This window comes from Motacilla alba, chromosome 5 (genome assembly GCF_015832195.1).
Source record: "Motacilla alba alba isolate MOTALB_02 chromosome 5, Motacilla_alba_V1.0_pri, whole genome shotgun sequence".
NCBI lineage: Eukaryota > Metazoa > Chordata > Aves > Passeriformes > Motacillidae > Motacilla > Motacilla alba.
The window spans coordinates 52,519,105-52,543,175 of record NC_052020.1 but is presented as its reverse complement, the minus strand read 5'-3'; the positions used below and the strand labels follow the sequence as shown (position 1 = coordinate 52,543,175).

The 24,071-nt window shown below is 39.1% G+C and overlaps 1 protein-coding gene across 6 annotated transcripts in view; it reads left to right on the top strand.

The window, feature by feature from the left end:
* Positions 1-459: 459 nt before the first annotated feature.
* PPP1R13B (protein phosphatase 1 regulatory subunit 13B) overlaps positions 460-24,071 on the top strand; it is a 70,281-nt gene continuing 46,669 nt past the window's right edge. For 2 of the 6 annotated variants that reach the window (XM_038137503.1, XM_038137499.1), the window contains exon 1: positions 581-1,380. In XM_038137503.1, the coding sequence (XP_037993431.1) occupies positions 1,372-1,380 (9 nt within the window). In that variant the 5' untranslated portion in view covers positions 581-1,371. Of the gene's footprint in view, positions 1,381-14,346; positions 14,812-24,071 lie in introns of those variants that run through there. The other 4 variants (XM_038137504.1, XM_038137502.1, XM_038137501.1 and 1 more) reach the window with 4 other exon arrangements.

The window sequence follows — 24,071 nt, the reverse complement described above, 5'->3', positions numbered from 1 at the left end:
TGCTTACCATACAGGCTCATACATTAATGTGAGATTATTATGCTGTTACCACTTACCTTCAAAGACTTACACAAACGTTATCTAAGCTCCTCAAAAACTTGCCAAGTTAACATTTTTTTTCCACTCCTAGCTGAGATCTGCCATGGTGTTCTGCAAATAAAGTAACAAAGACTGGAAACCAGCCATCTTTCAGAAGCAGTTGGAGTGCTGGGTAGGTCCATGTATGCTGTAGATTAGGATTTAAGACTCACAGCAATATGAAATTTGTCTACATGGCATGTGTTGCAGTCCTAACATATGGTGATGTTTTGACTTCTAGATGAGCTTGGCTTCTTCCAAGCTGTTAACTTTCATTTTGCTGTTTTAACTACAGAATGAGAGACTAGAAAATGAAGGAAACTGAACCTTACTTTCAAACACGAGACCAGATCTCATGAGTCTGACATCAGGACAAAAATACCTTTCCCCTCCTGCTGCTAAGCGGAGTTTTGTACATCAGACAGATTTCACAAGGAAGGGACGGTGGAGGGAAGGTGACGCTAGGCATGACGCTATCCAGGTGTGGACCAGGACGAGCTGTCGGGAGCGACCTCAGCTCAGAGGCACGGGAGACCACCGATCCCGTGTTACCGCCCAGCTCCCCCCGCACGCCCAGCGGGCCGCGGGCAGCTACAGTGGTGGGGCTGGGCCGGGCCGGGCCGGGCGAAGCCGCCCCGCATTCCCCGCATTCCGGGAGCAGAGAGAGCCCGAGGCCGCTGCCCCTTCCTCCACCGCCCGGGCCCGGGAGCAAAGGGCCGCGGTGCAGCCCGCCCAGAGGAGGCGGCGCCCGCCGGGGCCCGGCCCGGGGGCAGGGCGGCGGAGCGCCGGGAGGAGGAGGCCGGGCGGGGAGAACCGGCGCGGCAAGGCTCACGCTCAGCACGGCGCTGCGGGAGCGAGAGGGTCCCGGCGGGCGCGGGAGGCGGGCGCGGGTGTCGGTCCCGCATTCCCGGCCCGGCCCCGCGGTCACGTGCGGCCCCGCAGCGCCTCCCCGCGCGGCCCCGCCCCGGCAAGGAGGCGGTGGCGGGGGTTAACCCGTGGCGGGGCGGCGCGGGCGGAGCGGAGCCGAGCGGAGCAGAGCCGAGCAGGAAGCGCCCGGGAGGGAGGCGGGAGAGGCGGCCGCGCTCCAGAGGAGGAGGAAGGGGGTTGGGAGCCCGGCCGCCGTCGCCGCCTTCGCCTCTTCCTTCCGCCCGCTGCGCGGAGCGAGGCGCGCGGGAGGCACCTGTCACAGCCGCCAGGGCGAGCGCGGCGTCCTCCGCGGTGAGAGGCGGTGGCGGCGGCAGCAGGAGAGGCCCCGCGCAGCTCAGCGGGCCCGGCGCGGAGAAGGCTGCGGAGATGATGCCGGTGAGTGAGAACGGCGAGAGTTCGCGTCGTCGCTCCCCGGCCTGGCGCCGCGCTGCCGGGCGCTGGGACGCCTCGCCGTTTCCTGCGGGGCTGCCGGCGGCGGATGGAGTGCGCGGCGCCGCCGTCATCCCCGGGCCAGCCGGGACGGAGAGCTGCGGGGCTGCGGAGACGTCGGCGGGCTCCGTGCCGGGGGTGGGGCCGCGGGTCACCGCCGTCCCCGGCTGTGGGGGGGCACGACCTGCCCCCGCCCCTCCAGCCGCGGGAGCTGCACCGGCCGTGACAGGTCGGGGGCCGCGTCCCCCGGGCTGTGGCGGAGCGGCGCCTCACGCACCCCGGTCGGGAGCGCGGGGGTCGCCTCCGGGTCGCTGCCGGCCGCCGAGGCCCGCCGTGAGGCGTGGGGGGTGCGTTGTGTTTGGGTGAGTGGGTGTGCGGGCGGTGTGTCTGTTTGTTTCGGGGTTTTCCAACCAAATCCCGATCCTTCGCCGTCCGGGTGCGGGGAAGGGCTGAACCGTCCCGGGGCAGGCGGCTCCGGCCCTTCTGCCGGGGTCAAGCGAGCGCAGGCGGCAGCACCCTGTCAGCCTGGCTCCCTCCTCGATTCCTGTCATCGCTTTTGTGAAACCGTCGCTTATTTATCGAAGACAAACCCTCTCATTTTCCTGCAAAGAACCTTGATTGTCTTCTGTGACAGAATCCCTGTCAGTTTCCTGCCCTCTGCTTCCCTCCCTTGTCGCTGTGGGCTGATGCAGTGGTCAGAAGAGAGTTGTTCCTGATGACTGTTCGTTTTATGACAAGATCCTCTGGGACGGAGTAATAAACAATCACATTCCTTTTGTTGATTTCTTTCAAACTCTGTGTGATCTCAAACGTGGCTTTATGAGATACTTCAATATAAGAGGCTGTCTCCCATGTTTTCTCTAATTCTAGTAGAAATTAGCTTTTTATTTACAGTTCCTCTGCAGTGTTTGCAGCCGGAGCTCTGCAGCAGAATGTTTCTGTGTGAGAACATTAAAGACATCTTTAACAAGATTTTATTGCTCTAAATTTGTTTCGTGACCGAGAGGAGAACATAAATAGCTCAAACTGGGTGTAAAATTTCAGATTGAAGAGTACAGGTAGTGTTTAAAAGCCAGGTATTAGGACAAGTTTTTTAACATCATGTGCCCTTTAACTTCCAGCTGCTGGGTGCCAAAATACTCTATTGATACCGATGAGAATTGCAGTGCACTGGGCGTGTTAGAAACCAGCAACAAAGTTCATGGAGTTAAACTTGTGCCGTGAACTTACGGATGTGAGCACGTAGAAACAAAAACAAGGTGACAGCTTCATCTTCCATCTCAGCTTGGTTTATGCTTTACATTCATGAAATTCCTATTGAAAACCCAGCATGCCAATGGCATGCAAAGTCACAACAAATGTATTTGCTTCCCATTACTAACTGTGTGGGTTTCAGGTTAACGTCATAACTTGGGTAGTGCAGGGATTGACTTCTTAGAAAGTTTCTTTTTACCTATTTGGCTGTTTCTGCCAGTGTCTTGTGTTACCTTCTTGCTTGTTCAAATGTGGTGGTTGTTTATATTTAGTGGAAGGTGGTTGAAGATTCAGACTTTTTACTGTGTTTTTGAAACACACTTCAAAGCATTTTTAACTGAAGGATGAATTTTAATCAAAACAAATTACCTTGCTACAGGGGTAGCAGTGTTGCAGATTAGAGCTTACTGAGTCCAAGTCCTAAAATAATAAATGTTTTATTTTTCTAAAGTCATTTTAGATGTTGTTATGGACAGTCTGTCAGTCAGGAATATGTATATTTAAATAAATATGTATATTTAAATGGACTCATCACAGCGCCTTCCAGTTTTTCATCCCACCTAGACTACAAGGGTGAAAAAACCCAACTCCATTTACTGGACTCATCAATATATGATATCCAAATAATGTGAACATGTGGCTGTAGAACTGGCCCAAGTGTTTTAAGTTTTTACTAATTTTTTTTGCATTCTGAGAATGGAAAAGTTAGTGATCTAACTTTTTACCTTAGAGAATTCCTTGACTTCATATTCATGCAAGCTTTTTTCCCCCCTAAATTTGTTGGGTTTTTGTTTGTGGGTACTTTGGGCTTTGGGTTTTTTTATATAATTAGCAAAAGCATAAACTAGCAAGAGGAGAAATTTTAATAGCTGCTAGACTTACCTACTTGTTACAACAGTTCATCACCATAGTTAAAACTAAATGTTAAACTTTTGTAGTTTCTTAAGATTCACATTTATTAGACTTGTAACAATTGATTTGGGCCACTTTTGCATTGGTCATTTTTTCAGCATTTTTGCAACCATTTTTAAGAGTGAAGTAGTATCTGAAGCCCATTGTTCCTCCTTTGGTGTCTGTTGTGATTTTTTTTTCTCCTCTCACATAGGGAACAGTGTTACTTCTCAGAGGTTTTTATCAATTACAGTTTCTTTTGTGAGTGGGGTACTTCCCACTCTGTTCTTCAGCATCCATTCCTTAGAACGATTTTATTCACTATCTTTTTTCATATTGCTTATTCTGGTTCTGAAAAATACAGAATAACTGTTCTTGGTCCTGAACACAATTGGGCTTGAAGAAGAATTAATGGTTTAGACTACAGTTTTCTCACCTGGGTTTTTTTCCCTTTGCTTTGCTGACGAGATATGTCAATTGTAAACCCTTTCATTGTCTTCAGGAGATAAGGACTATGTGTATGCTGAGCTTATGATGCTACACTGAATATCACCTCTGCTAAGTGTTCCTATAAGTGTGCCTTGATTAGAGGGATATTTTTTCATTGAAAAGTAAAGGTTATTGTTTCTTGCCTTCTTGGAATAAAGTGTGCAAACATAGAACTATGTGGTGGTATCCCTTCAAAGAGGAAATCTTTTGGGTTAAAACAACCACAGCTATATCTATTTGCAAAATTATTGTGGATAAAGCTCCTTTTTCAGCCACAAAATCTACAATGTGATTGGAGGAACCTAGTTATGTATATTTTTCTCTATTTGCCCCAATAGAGAGGCTTTGTTTGTGGCACTGTAGAGCTTGTATTTGAAAGAGTGTTGGAAACGTTCCCTTAAATAATGCAATTAATGCTTTTTTTTCTTGCATGATAGTTCCAGAATTACCTCTTTTGTCAAGTATTAGCATTTTTCTTGGGCACAAGGGTGCACACAAGAAAAAAATCACATATGAGGAGCATGGTTTTCCCACTTATAAGGAAATACAATGCAATAAGGAACTGATATGTTGGAGAAGCATGTGACACTTTCCTTTTTTTTTGGCCTTAATTTTGGGTATAATTCCTTCCCAGCATGTGAGGAGGTAACACCACACTAAAGAACTTTGTAGAGTTTGTATACCATTAGTTACGTGATAAGGCAGGCGATGGTGGGTGCTGTGTAAGAAATTGTGATGGATTGAACGTTTTAGGAGGAAGAGTTGGTATTGCATGTTCTCCTAGCAGAGCTTTTCTGGGTTTGCCTTTAACTCATGAATGACAGTGGGGTTGCAGCCATCATTCACATTTTTGAAAGCATCTGTGAGGAACCTTCTGGGACTTTGTGTGAGATTGGAGTTGCTGGACACATCCTTGTGTAGGATCAGGTAGTTGTGATGGTTGTTTTCACAGAAGGGAGAGTTTAGAGTGTTTAGTGGGTTTATTTTTTTCTTTTTTTCTGGTTAATTTTGTGGGACACTGCAAGTGTTCTCTGAAGATGCCCATGACTAATGGATATTTTATGTTAGACTAGAGAATTTAGGAAGCTCCTGACCTATAAAGATGAATACTATGACTGATAAAATACAAAGCAAAGATGGATATCTGCAGGAGTTATTTTTCAGTTAAGCTGGTGAATTAAGAAAAAGTGTGTGTGGGGGGGTGGTGAACTTTTTGTTGTTTGGTTGGGTTTTTTGTTTGTTTTAAAATGAGTATACACTTGTCCTGTGTTCGGTCTAAAACATTTCCCAAAAAGTCCAAAGTGGGCATTGTTTATTATATTGCTTATCATTTAAAAGCAAAAAATCAGTGTCCCCTGTTATCTTTCCATAGGAAGGTTGCTACTGATATAATTCAACATTGTAGAGGAAGATGTGTCGCTTTAATACACTTAAATCAGTATTATGAATTTTCATTATATTAATATGAGCAATTTTCAGTGATAAGAAGATAAAATATATTGTGATTAATTCAGAACTGTATAGTTCTCAGCAATACTGATATCCTTGTTTGCTGAACAAATCTGAACTGACTGTAGAGAATAATTTGCATGTTTATCAGCCATTATTAATGGAGTTATTTATTGCAACAAAGCTTAAAGGCCATTTCATGTTTTTTTGGATCATGTCACTATTTTTTTAGGTTGACAGAATATGGCCTATTCTGTGGTAAAAATAAGTTCATCAGCTTTACCATGTCAACAGAAAGAGCTGTACGCATGCTAGTCTGATAATAGAATATTTAAATATATTTATTAGATATATGTGGGTCTGTTGAAATGGATGAGAATTTTGAGGGAATGGATGCTCTCTCATATGTTAACATAGATGAGTTTGTTGTCCATTGCAGACTTCAGAGAAAATAACTATTTGTTTGACAACAAAATTCCATTCCACCAGATTGATTTTTCTAAGAAAGCCAAGTTTCATGTGAAATACATTACTTAAAAACCCTTGCTAATTCAGGTATTTATATGTAGATGCATACAGCTGTGGAGCAGCCCCCATTATGCCAAGAGCTGCCCATAGACAGAAAAAAGGCAGTGGTTTTTTGTAAAGAATTTCAAGTCTAATGCTTGGTATTAAAATCAGTGCTCATGTTTATTATCTTCTTAAATGTCCGGGGGGGTTGATAATTTTTTTTGTCTTTGTAAACTATAGGCATGTTGAAAAATAAAAAAAAATATTTTCTGAGAATAGAGGTTTGAAGAAGGAAACAAATTATTGCCTGATTTGGGGGGTGGGGGGAAGGCGTCTTGCTCCCTTTCCCTCATGACTCACTGTTGGAATTTACAAGTCTTATGTGTTTGTCTAAATTAAATGCTTAGTATTACCATACATTAATTACTAGCACAAGATAGCTCAAAATACTTAACCTCTTAAATGAATGTGCTAGCCTGGGATATAGGAGGTTCATTCCTGGGTTTGTATAAGACCCCAGCAAAGGGAGATGATAAAATTTTTTTCTTAAATTGAAAAATTATCTTATTATGTGATCCGAAATATCTTTGAAATCTTTCTGCATTTATGAACAGTTTTTCTGTCAGCCTTGAATCTGGTGTCTCATTTGTTCTTAAATTGTGGTAAGATTTTTAAGTAAACAAATATTCTAAGATATGAATTTTTGCACTTCTGGCTGGTACATTTTTCTGGGAGTTGGGAAAACTGCCATTATCATCTATTAAACTTGAAAGCATGTAATAATCTTGAATGTGTTAGGCAATTTATCAGTGGAGTGTGCTCAATGTTTTGAGGTTCTGGAAGCGATTTTTTAATGACAGACAATAATAGAATTATATTGTGCAATAATAGACACCATCCTTCAGAAGCAGATTTGTGTGTCAAAGGCAACAATGGTACCTGGAGGACAAAGCATAAATTCTGTAATAACTCAAAGGACCAGCAAGAATATGAACTGCTTAGTGGAGGGACAAAAAATGTTTTGAACTCCAAATTTCAGTCACTTTACTTGGATTTTAGGTCACCCTGTTATTTTTCTTAGATCGTGCTTAGAAGCAAGTACATGTGCTGTACTGGAGAGCAGGTTTATCACTGTGGTGCACTAGGATGTTGGAGCAGCTGAATTCCTTTCTGGGCTGAGGTTTCACAATAGGGATGAGCTGGGTGAACCATTTCCTGCAGCTCTGGAAGAGGCTGCTTCCTCTTCCTTGCTGCCCATTACCACCATTGGCTGTGAATGGACTGCACTGCTTGTCTCAGCAAACCCATCCAGCTCGCAAAACATGTAACAACAGCTGTATCCAAAGAGCATTGAAGAGATTTATGTGCACGTGTGTGTATATATGTGAGTGTATACATGTACACGTGTGTATATATGTGAGTCATACATGTACATGTGTGTGTGTATTGCATTGACTGTTGTCTTGTCCATGTTGGTACAGGAGGGAGCAGACTGCTTGGCTAAGATTGATACCAGAGAAGGGCATGGGCGAGTGGAATCTCTCTCTTCGAGTATTTTTGTTTATTCAGTTTAGTTTATTGTGGAGCTCTACCCCAGGCAATGTATTTTGAACAGGTGAGTAGAGCAGTGATGTGAAACTCAAGTCTCTGCAGTGCGGTAACGTTGTTACTTCAGAGATAAGTTATGGTTTCACCAGTTTCCACATCTTTATAGCATACCCAGTAACACTTTACATTTTCTCTGAAATAGGAAAAAGTAAGGGATATTGGTTTTTTGGTAAAATATGTGGTCTTTCAGGAAATATTGAGAAACAAGTATAAAGTTGGGACACAAAATGGAAAACCAATAAAATTTAAATGGCAGTTGCTAGTCTGTCATCATTTCCCACCCCTCACTTTGCAGTAATGCATTCCTTCTGATTTCTGCCCATTATTTCCTTATTCTCTAGATTCATAGTGTATTCTAGCCTAGTTCTTTGCTAGTGGAAGTACAATTAAGATTTTTTTAGTTTCCAGTTCACTGCTTTGCTTAGCAGCAGAATTCTATTTATGTGTGAAGAGTGTAGCTATAAAATACTTTATTTAAGGAATTTCAACTCCAGCAGGAAGCAATCTCATCTAAACTTGCATATGTTGCAGACACTGTATTTAACCCATGTGTCCTTATGTCTGTTTGGCAAAAGGATTTCAGTGCTCGCATGATTAAACTTTTGTTTATAAATTGAGAATGGGGGAAAAACCAAGGCTTCAGTTTTGAGTAGGTGAAATGCATGTAACTGCAGGGGTTGCTGAAGTCCTGCATCCCTGCTGCCCCCTCCCTTGTACTGGCTCTCTGTGGTATTTATCTGTTTCTGTGCTGAGCTGTTTGCAAACTCAGCAGGAAGTTGTTTGCCTTTACTTTTTTTTTTTTTTTTAATTCCTTTGTTTCTTTTTTTTTTTCTCTGCCAGGATACTTCTCTGCCATCTGAGCACACTGAAAGTGACTCAGTGCAGGGTCAGATAAGCACTAGAACCAGCCTGAGAAAGGGCAGGAGTGTGTAGATTGCAGGAAGTATGTAATCAGTTTTATCAGTTTAGGTTTGGATCTCGTGGCTTGAAACAACTCCATGGTGGTGAATGAATATGGATGGGGAGATGGATTCACACCAATAGCATCTAGATCTATGTCCAAAATGGCAAACAACATAACTGCCCTGCTCTCTGAAGGCAGAACAAGTAAATAGTGAATTTCTAAGGTCTTTGCCAGGCTAATCTAGGAGAGTCTCTCCAGTCCCAAATCCCATGCTCATAAGCACAATGCATTGACTAGCATCTGAATTAATTCTGTGTTCTAATCTCTTGGGAGCCAGTTGGACACTGGGAGACCAGTAAGCCTCATTCTCCTTAAATCCAGAATGTGTCTGTCCAGACCTACTAAGGTGAACAGCTGAGAATTGTTGAGAGTTCCTGTATTAGATGAAAAAAGTAGACAGAGCTGCATTAACATGTGGAGAAAAGTCTTGCCTGCATTGCTCTCTGGTGTTTAAAGGGAAAGAAACAGAGTGGTTTGAGACTGTCAAGGTTTACCACAGCCATTAAGTACAGGCTTACCTGCTTGATTTCTTTTTATTTTTTTTTCTTTTTAGTTTCTCTAAGAAGCAGGTTAAAGTCTTAGTTTATAGTAACAGGTACAGTTTAAGTTGAGAAGACATACTTGGAATGCATTTTTGCATGAGAAAATCCTTTTTTAATCCTGTTTCCTAATGCAATTTGTCTAATTTATGTTTCAAGACAGTACTGCATCTGTTGGTATTCTTACTGCTGCTCTGCAGATGATACTTTCAACATACTAATGGTACTTTCAACATAACTCAACTTTTTATTTTCTTACCTCCTCCTCCTCCCCCATGCTTACTACTTTATAAACAAACATGCTTCAGAAAGCGTATCTGACTATTTTTCTGAAATCTTAACCAGGGTGGTGGTCAAAATCTGTCCTGAATTTATTCTACCTAGGCAGAGGGGTTTTCAAATTACTTAAATCCCAAACATTGTCATAATATGTCTTTAATAAATGTTACTGATATCTTAGTTACTTCCTTTGGAAAGATAAAATGTAAGGAGAGGATATTTTCACTTTGTTATGGTATAATTGATGTCTGTAAAATGGTTGGCAGGCTGTTAGTGTTTCATAGAGAGAATAATGTGATAGCCAGAGCATAAACCATGTGCTGGTATGGACAGCATAGGAAACTAGTATCCCTAACAAGTTTAAACAGTTCAACCAGTGGTTATTTGACAGAAACTGTTACCTACTGACAGCTTAACTAACTTGTTTGGGCATCTGAGAAAGCATCTGTGAAGCCATTGCTTAAAAATCCTACAAGATAATTTTTATACTACACAGGTATGTTAGGTACCTAACTTATTCAAATATATATGTCAAAGTAGTCAAACCTGGTTCTTTGTGTTAAAGTTGCTATTCAGATCTGTCCACAGAGAAGTGGTTAGATTTTACTGCTGTGTATTTAAGATGCAAGTCCTTGGAATTGAAATTTTGAATGATTTTTCAGGCTAGTGAACGGGTTAATTACTATTCAGGCACCAAACAGTTGGACTGTAGGTATGTTTTGGGAGATGACTGAGTTCTTGAAACAGTGTCTTGTAAAAATAAACTGTGAAACTCTTCTCTGTGTGCAGCTTCATCTCTGCATGCAGCTCTGAATGTCTCAGCATGCCTGATGCTTAATTTCCTAATGTACTGTTTTATTGTCCCAAGTCATCTAAGTTTCAGTCAATTTTAGCTGCAAGTCTGAAGCACGTACTTCTGATTGTGGAAAAAAGATCTGTAATGGTTGACCTCCTTTACACTTCTAAATCATGTCAGGTTCAATGCAATTATTTTAAAACCATCTCACATGGATTTGAGTCTATTCTGCCCCATGCCACTTGGAAATTGTTCAGTCCTTCTTCTGAATTGTTTTTTTGTCTGCTAATAGTGTCTATAAAATGGCAGCATAGCTGTGCATATCCAAGCTTTACACTCAAACAGATAAATTTTAAGTCTTGTTTGCAGTGCTCTCTTCCTGCCAAACTCCTGGCTGCAGTACTTTATTTTTATCTTTTCTCCTCACCTCCAGATGGTGGAGAGCAATAGTATTTGTTTTTGTCAAAGTGATAGGAGGTAAAGTTGTGAAGGAGGTTAAATCAGTTGAAATTCTGATAAACTGTTCTGTTTATCCAAGTGTGATTTTGAAATCCAATTCAATACTTCCATTGGAGTAATTTAATTTATATATCAGGTATTTTAGTTTTGCTAATTTTTAGCTAAAAAAAGTACTTTTGAATTGGATCCACTTTCATGAGTACCAACCTCTAGAATATTTTGATAGAGGAATTCTTGTGTTTATGTTTCAAAATTATAAAAAAAGCACTTTAAGGGACATAAAAGACACGCTGCATCAGAGGATTTACTGTACAGTGTTTCTAAAATGGTATTTTTGTGTTTCTGGGTGTTTTATAACATTCAACTTGACAAATCTTTGTGATTTGAGTCTTCAAGGCATTACTGGATTACCCCCATTTGCTGCTGCTCCCTTCCCCCATCCATCTGAAGCTACCAAATACTGCTCAGTTCTGAAGAATTGAGAAGCTTTGACACTAAATTACAAGGAAGCTTGATCTGGAGCCTGTGTGTAGTTGCCTTTATCTTTTCTGAGCAGGAAAAAGCTTTTGGTCCACTTTTTCTTATTATCTCTCCAATGATTTAGAAATTTTTCAAGTAGTGAGGTTTCAACAGCCTCTTTTCTTCCAGTGTTCAGGGATGGGTGTTCTGATGTGTCTGAATTTGTCTTCCTCCCCCCACCACACCTGAAGTGGGGACCAAAAAGTCTTTCAGTGATTCTTCTTAATTCGTGCAGTTTTCTTGTGAGACAAAATGTGTTCAAATATGTGACAGAAAGCAAAACTATGAATGTTTTCATGTAGATTTGTATGTTTTTATATGTCAGTATCTGTAGTCATAATGGAATAAACAGTCTGGTTTCCTGTGGGTTTAGGGGTGCCCCTGTGTTTCTAACATCTTTTGGGGAGCAGATTGTAAAATCCCTTCCATTCACTCCAGCCTCATATGGGAAAAGGGAAAAACCCCAAAACTCATTCCATGTGTAGGTTATTGAGTGTACAGTTGTTAGTGTAATGGAACATCATGTTTTTACCTCATGCAATAGGCTTAAGACATGCATAAACTTGGTTGTCAGTTTACTGAAGTGGAAGTGATATGTAAACCTAGGTACCTGTCTCATTAAGTGTTATTAATTTATAACGATATTTGAAAATATTGATTTTGTTGTTATTGTTGATGGGGGTTTGTTTTCCCAGTATGATCCATGGATTTTTGCTTGATCCTACTGTAGAAACAGAAAGAGAATACATAGGAAAAAAACCCCAAGGTGTTTGGGTTTTTAAAATCTTGGATGCAAATTATAAGAAGTTAATTTTCATCTGGACATAATATTAAGGTGTCTATTTAAATTAATTTTCCACAAATATGGAAAAGCTTAGCTTAGAGAGCCTCTGTGCAGTCATGCATATTTGTAGTTAAGCATGTTTGAATAAATTGTACATTTGCACATTCAGCCTTTACAATATGGCTCATATAGCAAGAGGAGAGAAGTGACAATAGTGAAAGAGTAAAATAGGCTGGCAAAGTGACACAAAAGTTATTAAAACAAATAAGTAATTGCTACCCTGCATGCAGTATGGTGTTATATTCCTTCTGAACTCTTGCTTTTTTCTTACTTGTTCATTACTTCTCTAAGTGTTCTTAGCTGCTCACACCTATCAGTTTTCATCTCTAGCTTTATATTCAATAGTTTTCCATTTTGTATAGGCGTTTGATGCAAAGTTCTATACATTTTAGAGAATTAGACTTTTGAATTTTCCTTTATATCCTTTTTTCCTATCTCATTCCATGTAGTTTTCAGAGATCACGAGTATGTTAATATTGAAAGACTTTAGTGTGATCACAGGCTGCAATTACTTTCCTGCTGAGTGATTTACATAGTCTGCAGGTGTAGAGATTTGCTACATATGAGCTTTGTCATACAGGGCAAGACTTCTTGGATCTTAAACAGGATTTTTTTGCATTTAATGTAGGAAAACAGCTTATGTCAGTGAAATAGTGCATGTATCTTACCTCCCTCATTTAGAACATTCAAAACTTCTTGAAATTTTAGTAAGGAAAATCCCCTTCTTTCTTTAGTTTAGGACTTTGAGGCTGATACTTGAAGCAACCAGAGACTGGTATTCTTATCTCTCTGCATGTAGCCTAGATTTGTATTTACCTGTCTGACAGTAATGGTTCTAAAGCAGCCAAATGCCTGCACTGGATCAGGTACTCAGTGTGGAGATGATGCTTTCATAGGACTTAAGGGGCTACTCTGTGTTTGTATTTGTTTTATTATTTATCTGATTTAACAAATTACACACAGATGTTTTCAGGAGGGAATGACAGGATGAAAGGGAAATTCAGTGACACGTTTATTTTACTTCCTACTCTTCTTTTGAAAGAATCCAGTTATCCAATAGGTATGACAGGCTTTAGTGTTTGACCCTCCCATATATTGCTGGTCTGTCTTGCCTTCCAAATTAAGGCTTTTGGGGGGCAGTTTAGAAGAATTCAGACCATAGCCATGGTTGAAAGAGTGGCACAGTATGTGTTAAAACAGGCCCAGCTTTTCCTCTCAAATATTTATTCATGTGATAGTTTGTTTTTCTGGCAGATCAAGATACAATCTGGTTTTGGAGAACAACCAGATTAGATTTTTTCCATCCTTCCCAAAGCAAAACAACCCTTCCCTTTTAAGAACTATCCTTGAGTTTCTCATTTACTTAAAATGTTAGTTGCTAACAGGTTAATTTTTTTTTAAGTTGCATTTTAAACATCTGACACTATTCTACCAATGATATGCTCAATAAATCTCTCAACATGGGACATGTTTGCTGAGCAGGAAGGAAGAATACTGCATGGGATCAGAATGTTTTTGTTAGTGACAAAATGCATTATGGAGGGACAGTCCCGATTCCGAATGTCGAAGCACATGAAATAAAGTATCTCATTAGCTTTGTCTGCTCTGCTGCTGCTGGTAGGGCAGGGTAAAGTAAAAATGCTGTGGCTCACAAGAGAAGTTTAGAGCTCCATGCTTTTCTGTTCTTGCACTTAATGTGCAATGTGCTGCACAAAATGTAGCTCATAGCTCTGAGAGAGATGGGTTGTCTGGTTCTGCTGATATTTCACAGTATGGGTCAGTTTGTTTGGGTTTGCTTTTGTTTTGTTTTTACCCTTGGGTCCCTCCTCTCTCCATTTGCTCTAGGAAGGCAATGGATCAGGCTGCAGAATTGTGCCTTGCTGCTGCAGTTGTAGAGTAAGGGCTAAAAGCCCTGTTGGTGCTGTTGCACTGCCTGTTCCCCATGCCCAATCCTGTATAGTGCTGACAGGGAAGATGATAAACATTTGCTGTCCCTTGACATGATGAGACAGTCAGAAACATAGTTTACAGTTTATATTCTCTGCTGCTTGAATTATGTCCAGCAAGAAGACAGACTTTGCCAAGAATGGATAAGTGCCTGAACTATAGTATTTTTAGGTATAAATATATGGTGGTGTTGTTTTTAAGCTGGTTGTTCCACTTAATTTTTTTTTTTGATTTAAGAAAATGTGTCATGGAAATGTCTTTTGACAATTGTTAGGATCATTTGCTCTTAGGACTTCTGCTCCTGTCATTGCCCCTTCAACAGGAAAATCACTTCTGTGTCTTTTGAGACAGTCAGAGCCTTACATGTAAATTTATTTAAGATAAATACTTACTGTTTGTCATTATTATAATAGCAACAAAGACTACTATTGCACAATGAGAGGATAGCAGAACTCCCGTACTGCAACCTTGCCTAATTAGGTGAAACTTGATCTAGCCTATCTTGTTCCTGTCACAACTGAGGCCTGTCTTGTTTCTTTGGAACATCTTATCACTGCTTGTCATTACTGCCTGAATTCATGTGCCAGTAGACCAAAAATACTCCATTTAAGTAGTTTTTCACTGTAGTTGTTGCACAGAAACTCTTATTAGGTTTTAGCTTTACACAACATTTTTATATTCACTGCGATTTACAACTGTCCACATGAAGAATATTTTAAGGATGGTTCTTCAGAATATTGTAAAAGCATCAAAAGGGAAATCTTGGCTACCAAAAAAGACTGGACTTAAATCTAAACAGTGGACCAAGGACAGAATTATGAAAAAGAAGGTGGGACAACATTGGTTTATTTGCTGTAATCTTAAGCAGTTTTGAATTTCTTTTTGTAAAACCAAACAGTGACTCTTTATAATGGATTTGTGTGTGTGTGTGTGTATGTGAGATTTCTACTTGAACATTAGGAATTTTTGCCTTATATGAGTTTCTTCTGTGTATAAAATTCCTGAATTTTTTAGTTTTACCTTGCATAGCTTGATTTATTATTATTTTTAGTTTTTGATTCAACCAAAGTGGACTTCTGAGTATAAAACAATAGCTTTTAATTTGTAAATCTGCCACCTTAAAACTAACGAAATGTTTTGGAAAGAGTTGTTCCACTCTGATGGAAGGGAAATTCTGCTGGTTTGCCTCTTGAATCCCCAAGGATGTATTCACTTTTCATTTACTATTTTTTTACAAAGCCAGATAACATCTTTACATCTAAGATTGAATGGCTGGTATTCCCTGAAAGCAGTGCACTAAACAATCAGTATTTTATTAATACTTCCTGCTTAGTGGAAGAAAGCTGTGGTAGTACTTTCTGCATTCACACAATTGAAAATAAAGAAGAAAGAATAGTGCTGGTTCCATTTACAACACTACATATGGTTGTGTGTCTACAGATTTTGTAGAAATTGTTCTTTGTTTGCAAAATGATAAAATTATGATCGGTGCTGCAAATCACCTTTATTATTTGACAAAAAGCATGATCTTTAGTAAAAATACCGTGTTGATTGGTTTTATTTTGGTTTGTGGTTTATATTTTTTTGTTTGATGGGGTGTCTTTTTCATATTTTGTTGAATGGTTTGTAAAAGAAAAGATACAAATCCTGTCTTTGTATCCTTTTTCCATGGGATGTATCCTTTTTTCATGGGATGATTTTTCAGTGCAGTAGGTAGGTCAGACTTTTCTGGAATTCAGTGGATTTTGGATGACTTTGCTGTAGCTGTTGACAAGGTCGAACACAAGACTGTAGAAACATTAGCACCTCCCTGTCCTTAACCTTGGCCAAAATATTTTTAAAAATTTGAGAACATTTGGTTCTATGATACAAATTCAATGGGACACTTTTATTATATGTAGATTTTGAAGATTGTTTTCTTTCAGGAAAATTGACTGAAACCCTCACCGTGAGCTCTGCTGTTCACCTTTGCCTGGTGTTGTCAGACTGAGCTTGCTTTCCAAGTAAATTGCAGTGTTGCCAATTCCAATATGCAAAAAAACTTGAATGGGACTTTGCTCCGTATCCCCACTTAATAAAAGTAAAACACTACATTTTTTCTTTCTTATCTATCATCTGGTTCTCGAGTCTTGATGGAGGATGTCCTTTTGTGTAGAGTTTGGGGTTCAGGGGGTTTTGTGTGTGTGGTTTTTTTTGGTTTGAGTTTGCAAGTGGGGTTTTTTTTTTCATTTGTGTTTGTGTGTGGTTCTTTGGTTTGGGTGGTTTTGGTTTCTTTTTAAACCTTTCATTTTAGTGAACGCAACTTTTTTTTTTCCCCTGACTTTCCAGCTGAGATTATTATGTAATAAAAGGATCTCTGAAGCTGAGTCATCTTGAATTCATTTAGTTTTGGTTTTAATTTATTGCCAGTTCACCCGTGTGTACTGCAAATTTTACAGCTCCACAGTTATGCTGTTCTTCAGGCACGTCTTCCTTAATGATTTGGAGAATAAAATATTTAAGAGTATTTTTAACATGTTATTCATATCCCATCAGTTGATGAAATGGAATGGGCAGCTTATACTTTAGGACTGTTTCAGCAAGCTTGTGATGCATTTGAAGTGGGGCATACTGGTTACCCTGTCAGATGTGAAGGATTTAGATCTCTGAACATTAGACCTAAGTGATATGTGGGATGTTGTACAATGAGATGCAGTTGTAGTGCCACAGTGGTTATTCCCTCCTTTTCCGAGGTGCTGTGAGGCCACACCTGACCTTGTACTGGGGGTCCCCACAAAATTCTGAACCGTTGGCTTTAAACGACCCTGACTTGAAGTTGTGAAGAATAGTGAACTATGAGTATCGTGTTCATATTTTATTAAATAGATCTGGTGGAGTTTATGGAGAATTGGAAAGATCACTGCACTATTGCAGCCTTGTTTTGATCTGAAGTCTTGCTGTCCTCTAACCTTCAAACCTTTCCTGTGTATTAGTAATAGTTTATGCATTTGCAAATGCAGCAACTGTTCCAGTTTTCTGAGAGTTTAGTAGGAATCCATTGTTTAAGGAATTCTCATATTTATAGGCCTTACCAGCTTCCAAAATCCTTTGTTATAGCTGGGCTATTTGCTAGTTTCTTAAACAGATTAGATTTATTTTTTTTACTTTTTAATTAATCAGCATAAAACTTTGACAGCTGATTTTATTGGTTTGTTTCAAGGTGCTTTAAATAAATCTCATTGAAATTAGGCAGGTGGTACTAGATGAAGTTTGTCACTCAAAGATTCACAGAAATACTCCAGAAGATAAGAAAAGGTATCCTTAATGAAGACAGCAAGTATCAAAAAAACTCTGGAACTTCTTCAGAGCTGCTTGATTTGAAGATCAGTCTTCTGCTCTTGGTTGATAAGACCCATTTGCAATAATCCTCTAAGAAATCATATAATGCTAATTTGCAAGGTGAGAATTAAAAGTGTTGAATCGTCATGAACATTGTAAGCATCAACTAGTCAGAGCAGAAAATCTTTCAAGAAGAGTCTTCAGCTTCCACCTTTTAATAATAATTGTGCATATTGTGAAAAGATAGCATATGGCCCACTGTCTTTTAAACAGTGAAAGAAAGCAAAATTTCAGAGCCTTGTTTTGGGGAGAATAAAAGTCCATTTTTCATCTGTGTTGCCTGATGGAGAAATGTTATCAGCCAAAACTCGTTAGTGTACCTAGAATTATCCCTGTGTTCCAAAGTCTCTTACATGGTAACTGGTGTCTTGACAGTCCTTTGGTGGAATTATTTGCGTCAAGGAGCAACAACAAGATCTCTTGCTGTTCCTCCAGATGTAGCAATTTAGGAATCAAGCCAAAAGATAATATGATGCAGGGATGTTGAACTCATTCTGTAGCAAGTGCCAAATTATATTTTCCACTAGAAAACATCACAAGAGGCATGTTTTATAGATTTCTCTAACTTCAGGCTGTGTTGCTTTAGCTGATGACGATAAATATTGCACTTGGACAGATATTCTTCTAAAATAGCAGTTTTATATGTAACGCAATCTCTTTGTTTTTTTTCATTTGTCCCTTTTAAGCTATACTCCTTTTCCCCTGCTGTAGCCACAAGATTACTGCCCACCTTTTAAATTTTATGTAAATCTCAGCTCCTGCTTGATTTTAGCAGAGCTGTCTGAATTTAAACAAGGCATTTAAATGTTTTAACAAATAACAAACAGCTTCCCTAAAGATAATGTCTGGAGATCTGGCAGTGGTTAACTCCCATGGATTGACTCTGACTTCTTATATAGCAAAATGCAGTCTAAAATCTGATATAGGATGATAATGCCTGAATGATGTCACTCTTCTGTCCTAGGCAGATGCTAGAAACTTAACATTTGTTAGGTCGGTTGTTTTTTTAGTCCTGTTGATATCTTGCTTCTCACAGCCTGTAGTCGGCGGGTTGTTTTTGTTGTTTACACAAGTGAACTCTTAGTTGCTATTGTTTTCAATAGGTATTGTTTTCCTAGAGCTCTGGAAGTCTTTCAGTTAACTGCTGTGAACCTTTCATTTAACAGTTTGTGGCTCTGTCTTGCTGATGATAGTTGCTGTCTCCTTCCTTTAGCAAAAATGCTGGTTTATTTCCCTGCTACTGCAGGAGTAAGGGGCTTCAGATTGCAGATCTACAATGATGCTAAAGCTCTTTTTCTGTCAAAGAAAAGAAAGTGTCCTAAGTGACCTAAGCAAATAAGTACCAGGTAGGTGTAGGTTTTTGGAATAGCCTGAGTCCTGTTGAACACCTGCTGTTGCATATGACAGCTCATGAAGGGGGCAAAGGCAACAATCCTGGAAATCCTGAGAGGAAATATCTGTGGTTCTGTCAGTTCTTTAAGCCTTCACAACATGTAGGCCCTAAACAAGATTTCCCTACATTTTTATAAGATTTTCTTTTAAATCTATGCTTCTACATTTCTAAAAGAGGAGTTAAACTCTTCTAGAAGAGGAGTTAAATACTAAATTAAAATTATTCCTGTGCTTCAGCAAGAAAAGTAATTTTATACACAACTATTGTCTGACAAGTTCCTGATTGTGCTTTCTGTGGGCAGGTTGTCTAGTGCAGAGCATGGTGAAGGTGGATCTCAACATGGATCTTTTATTTTTTTCCAGTGATAGCAAAATAGCATGTTAATGTAGCTACCATATGAGCTGATGCAAAAAAAAGCTTTTGTGAGATAAGTATATTGAAGTACATTTAGGCAACATTAACGTTTGAGATATGATCAAAATCAAAAGTGTTGACCATAAATAATAATGACCTTGTTCATATTTTTGGGTAACCTCATGAATGCTTGAGTTTACCAGTAGTAAAATTTAAGGTTTTAATGTTTGTTAGTAGCCCATAGCTGAATACTTTACATTTTTCGTGTCTGAGATTATTCTCTCCTGGTTTTGTGGATTCTTTTGCAGGCCATATGGAGGCAGTTGGCTTCAAATTTGGAAGTGTAGTAAGAAACTATTGGTTTCACAAGATTACATTTTGGCATAAAATTTTGCTCATTTTTTTTATTCTGTGCAAGCTGAAGTCTATTGGTTGCACTGCCTTTGTGAATGTTACTAATACCATCAAAAGCATCACTGGGCTTTAAATTTTTTCCTGAACTCTTAAGTTTACACAGCTTGAATGTGAGTAGGATGTGAGGAAAGCTGTTTAGAAATATGGAAATTGACTGCAGTAATTTCTCACCCCATATATGGGGAACGGATACAAGAAGATGTTAAAGAAATCCTCTGGTGAAAACCACAGTAATTGATAATAAATTTGCTGTATGTCCGGATGCTTTAATTTGAATTAAGGCTCATAAGCATACTGCAAGAAATTCTTCAACAGATTTATTTTTAGAAATAACAGCTTCATTCTGAAGATAAATAATTATTGGAGAAAGCATGCTGGTGACTAACTTGTTGATTAGATGGATTTGAAATTTTCTTATTAATACAAAGAAGTTAAATTGTTTGATCTTACTACTGTTTTTCTGGGGTTTCCACGTAGTAACATCAGAGATTCATTTGGGGTTTGTTTCTTCTGATATCTCAGTAGTATAAAGAAATACTCGTGACTTGAGTCAAGAAAGGATTTTTAGATGGCTTTAAGTCAAACAGCTCTGTGGTTATAATTTCATACTCTGTGAGGTTTTTTTTTGTGTAATTGCTTAAAGTTTTACCTAATTAAGTCTGTAATCATAAAAAGGGCTGTGTTCCTACTGCAGCAAAAATGAAAACTCTGCTTTAATGCGTGAAATGTACCACTACATTTCAAGCTGATGGAAGTTTTATATAATAGCATGAATCCCAGGCAAGCAAACTTGCCTGAGATAATTGATAACTTTTAACTTTTTTTCTGACCATTCTACGTGCAAAGTTGTGCATATTAATATATCTCATCACCAAAGGGATGATTTTTGTAAATATTCTCATTTTGCTTTCCTCTCATTCTCTAATTTTTCTAGTAGCTGAAATTCTTGGTCTTATTAAAAGTTCTTATTCGATTGATGGGACTAGGACATTTCAGTAAGATATGTCTTGGAATTTGTTTGGAATTTCCACTTAAAACTCTATTGTAGTAGCAAACTCCTGGGACTCCTGAGTTAGCAAAATCAAGGACAAAAGTTGTTAAAATTCTTGGGACATGCTGAGGTCTCTGCTATTCTAGAGAAATTAACTTTGAACAGGTCTTGTCTTCACTGATTGTTCTCATCTCAGTGTAGGCACCACTAAAGCTCTGAAATGGCAAAGCACTGCAAGATCAGGAATGAATGTTTTGGAATCTTTGTTAGAGGAAAATGCATGGTGAGAAGATAATGCCTTCCAGTTCCTGTGAAACAGAAGGATTGAAGTTGGCATTTCTATCAGAAATTGTTTTGTACTTCAAGTTCATTGTGTGTTAGCCTTGTATTTGAAATGTCTGTTCAGTGATCTGCTAGAAGAGAAGGGTTTTTTGTTTGTTTTTTTCCCTGTTCATTTACACAGTGAAAGTTCTAGGCTGGTTTAAAGTTGAAAAAAAAATGCAAAGAGAGTCTGATATGACTAAACAGTAGTATGTGACTATGTGACTTTAGCCATATTAAATATCTGGTATGTTTTTAAATTGCAGTCATATGTTGGATAATTCTTAAATTGACAGAAGTTTTTCAAAAAGCTCTCTATTATCCACTCTACTATTAATATCATGTAATCATTCTAAATTTGAGTCATAAGAGTAGTAGCACAAAGAGAAAAATGAATGGTTTACATTTTCTTGGGATGTAGGAGTGCTTTTCCTTAACCTTTGGTTTTTGCGGAAGTGATCTTGCTTCTAAACTTTCCTATATGTGTCTTTCTTTTTTAAATTATGGACATAAAATTACATGCAGGAAAAGTAATGATCTTCAGATCAGTTTTTCGTAGGAATTCTGGTTTTGTTTGGAAACATGGGTTTAAGTTAGAAAATGGTTATATGGAAAATAAAAGGCCAACTGAATAGTTCACCATCTTCAGCCACAGAACTCACTTCCCTTTTTTGTGGTAGAATACACCAATATTGCTGTAAGAAAATAATCTTAAACTTGTTTTCAGTTCTAATGTTTCAGGATGTTCTGAAATAACATTTCTCTGGTTCTGTTCTGATAACTTAAATACCTCAATTTGGTGTGAATAGGATATCAGGAAATGCCTGCTTATATGGACTTTGTTATTTTTACAGTAAATATTATCAGCTGCCTGACTTAGCAAATTGGCTTGGGCATAAGACGATGGAGGTGTGGGTGTACAATTTTTCTTCTCAAGCTGCAGTGTTTTGGGTCTTGGTAGCATGAGGTGATAGTTGAGAGAGATGTAGTTCTTGTCTCCAAGAACTACAAAAATTGTTAAAGAGGATTAGCTTAACTGTATACTTTTTTAATTCACTAGCTGAAGATGAAAAAAAGCTTGGGTTTTTTTCAGTAATGTTTTAGAAAAATGGTGAGGCAAAGACTTTGTTCAGCAGTTGGAATTTTGGCTTTCTCTAGACCATACCTTAACTAAGAATCAACATATTACATCAGCTGTCTTTGGGGTGGCAGTCTAGTTTTATTGCAGTCATAAGTAATTGCACACTGTACTAGGGGAGTGTAACTTAAACAGCAAAACACAAGTACTGGGGTCAAGGTGGATTCTAGGACAGCCAGACCAAGCTCATTTAGAAGAAAGGCCATCAGACCCATTTGAAAGATGATTTGTTTCTGTACAGTTGTGTGTAAGGCATTTAGTTGTGACTTGTGGGGTCTCTGCTGTGGGAGACAAGTTGAATGTATCTCTTTGGCACAGCTCTTGGAATCTTGGTTAGGGATGAAGAAAGCGATGAACTGGATGGTTACAGAAGTCTAAGGAGATAAAAAAATATTTATCACCTCGTTGGCAGCACTGTTCAGCATAATAATGACTTAGACTTGTGTCTGATGTGTTCTTTTAGCCAGAACAGCAAAGGAGGATCTCCAGGGAAAAGAATGAGGTTGCTTTGCAGGTGTGTCTAAAGCATAATAGACAACACTGAAGAAACCATAAAGCCACCCATTAGTGTTAGGCACATGGAGAGTAGAAACAGGTGTAAAGGGCCAATTTGACATAAATTTCTTGATAGAGAGTGAAAAGTGATACGAAAGAAGATTGAAAGTGAAAACAAATAAACTGTGCTTATCAAGACTGACACAGAAATGCAGCTGGGTAAAGGCTATAGGCATGAAGGGAGACTTTAGTTGTGACAGTTGTCATGAGTGAAAAAGACGCACCAGCGAAAAGTTAGAAAATGTTTTTTGCAAGTTTGCAAACTGAGAGCATTAGCTGGACTGCTTTATGGAAAAAAACCACCTTTCTCTGTTTTACATATGGTACGGGAAAAGTAGAGATAGATCTGAGACAGAAGACTGAGAAAATGGTTTGTGTCAAAGATGTCTATCCTGCAGCTCAGGGTGATTGGGTACCTGTGTGATCTGATGAATGAAATCTAGGGAATCATTGGAGAAATGTGGCTGAGAACTGTGTTACAGCCTTGTAGAACTTGAATTGACAGCTAGGCATTCATAAGAGTCAATTGAAGATTGCCAACATTTCAGTTTCCTTAGCAGGAGATCAGGTCTAGATAGATAAAACTGTCATCTGTGTGAGTGATGCCTATTGAAATTTTTGTAGGTAACATTATTCAACTGTAGAAAGAGGTGAGATAATAAGCAAGGAAAATGTTCTTGTAGGTTTATACCTGTTTCTGTCTCCTTGAGAAACTGCAGGGATGATGAAATGTGTCCTTTAAATAATACATGAAGTGTGGTTTGAAGAGGGAATGGATGAAGGGGACAGACCATGCTAAGAGGAATGTGTGCAAGTTTTAGACAGCGATCTGTTGGACAGGGAAGATTTGGGGGGAGTACTGATTCCAAGTCCTAGGAGAAGGTCATCTGTCACCTGGGAAGTGAGAGGACAGTAGTTTGGAAGCAAGCCTGAGAGGTTTGCTGTAGCTTATTTGGCGTGAAAAAGACCTGGAATATGATGGGATACACTAGTTTGCATGAAGGTTAAAAAAACTAAAAACTGAGAGAAAATAAATGAGAATTTGTGAAAGTTGGAGTCAAACCATTGGTTGGGTAGCAGGAGCCATAGAGGTGAGTTACAGGTAATACCCATGTGTGTGGTGAGAAAGAAGAAGTGTAAAGTTTGGAGCTTGATGTTTATTGTGGAAAAAAGACATGATTTAGAATCCCTGAGGTGATTTGCTCGTGAGTGTTAGGTTGATCCCGTTGTGTGACACTGTGTTCACATATTAAAAACTGTGAATTGAGAGATGATCAAAGAAATACTGCAATGGTTATGGTCACAATTTTACAAGATCAGTTTTATTCAGCTGCTCCCATTTAGAAATCAGTTTAAAATGAGAAATCAAAGACACTATCCATTCTTTTGTGTCTTTGGTGAAGAATGTTTTTTTCATGTAACTGGTTTACTTCAGTAGGTATACTTGGGTATTTCATGTGTATTTCACTTGCATTCCTCAGCAGCAAATTTCCAGACTCCATCAATGCTTATTTGTATTTTTATCACTATGTAGTACCTCTGATT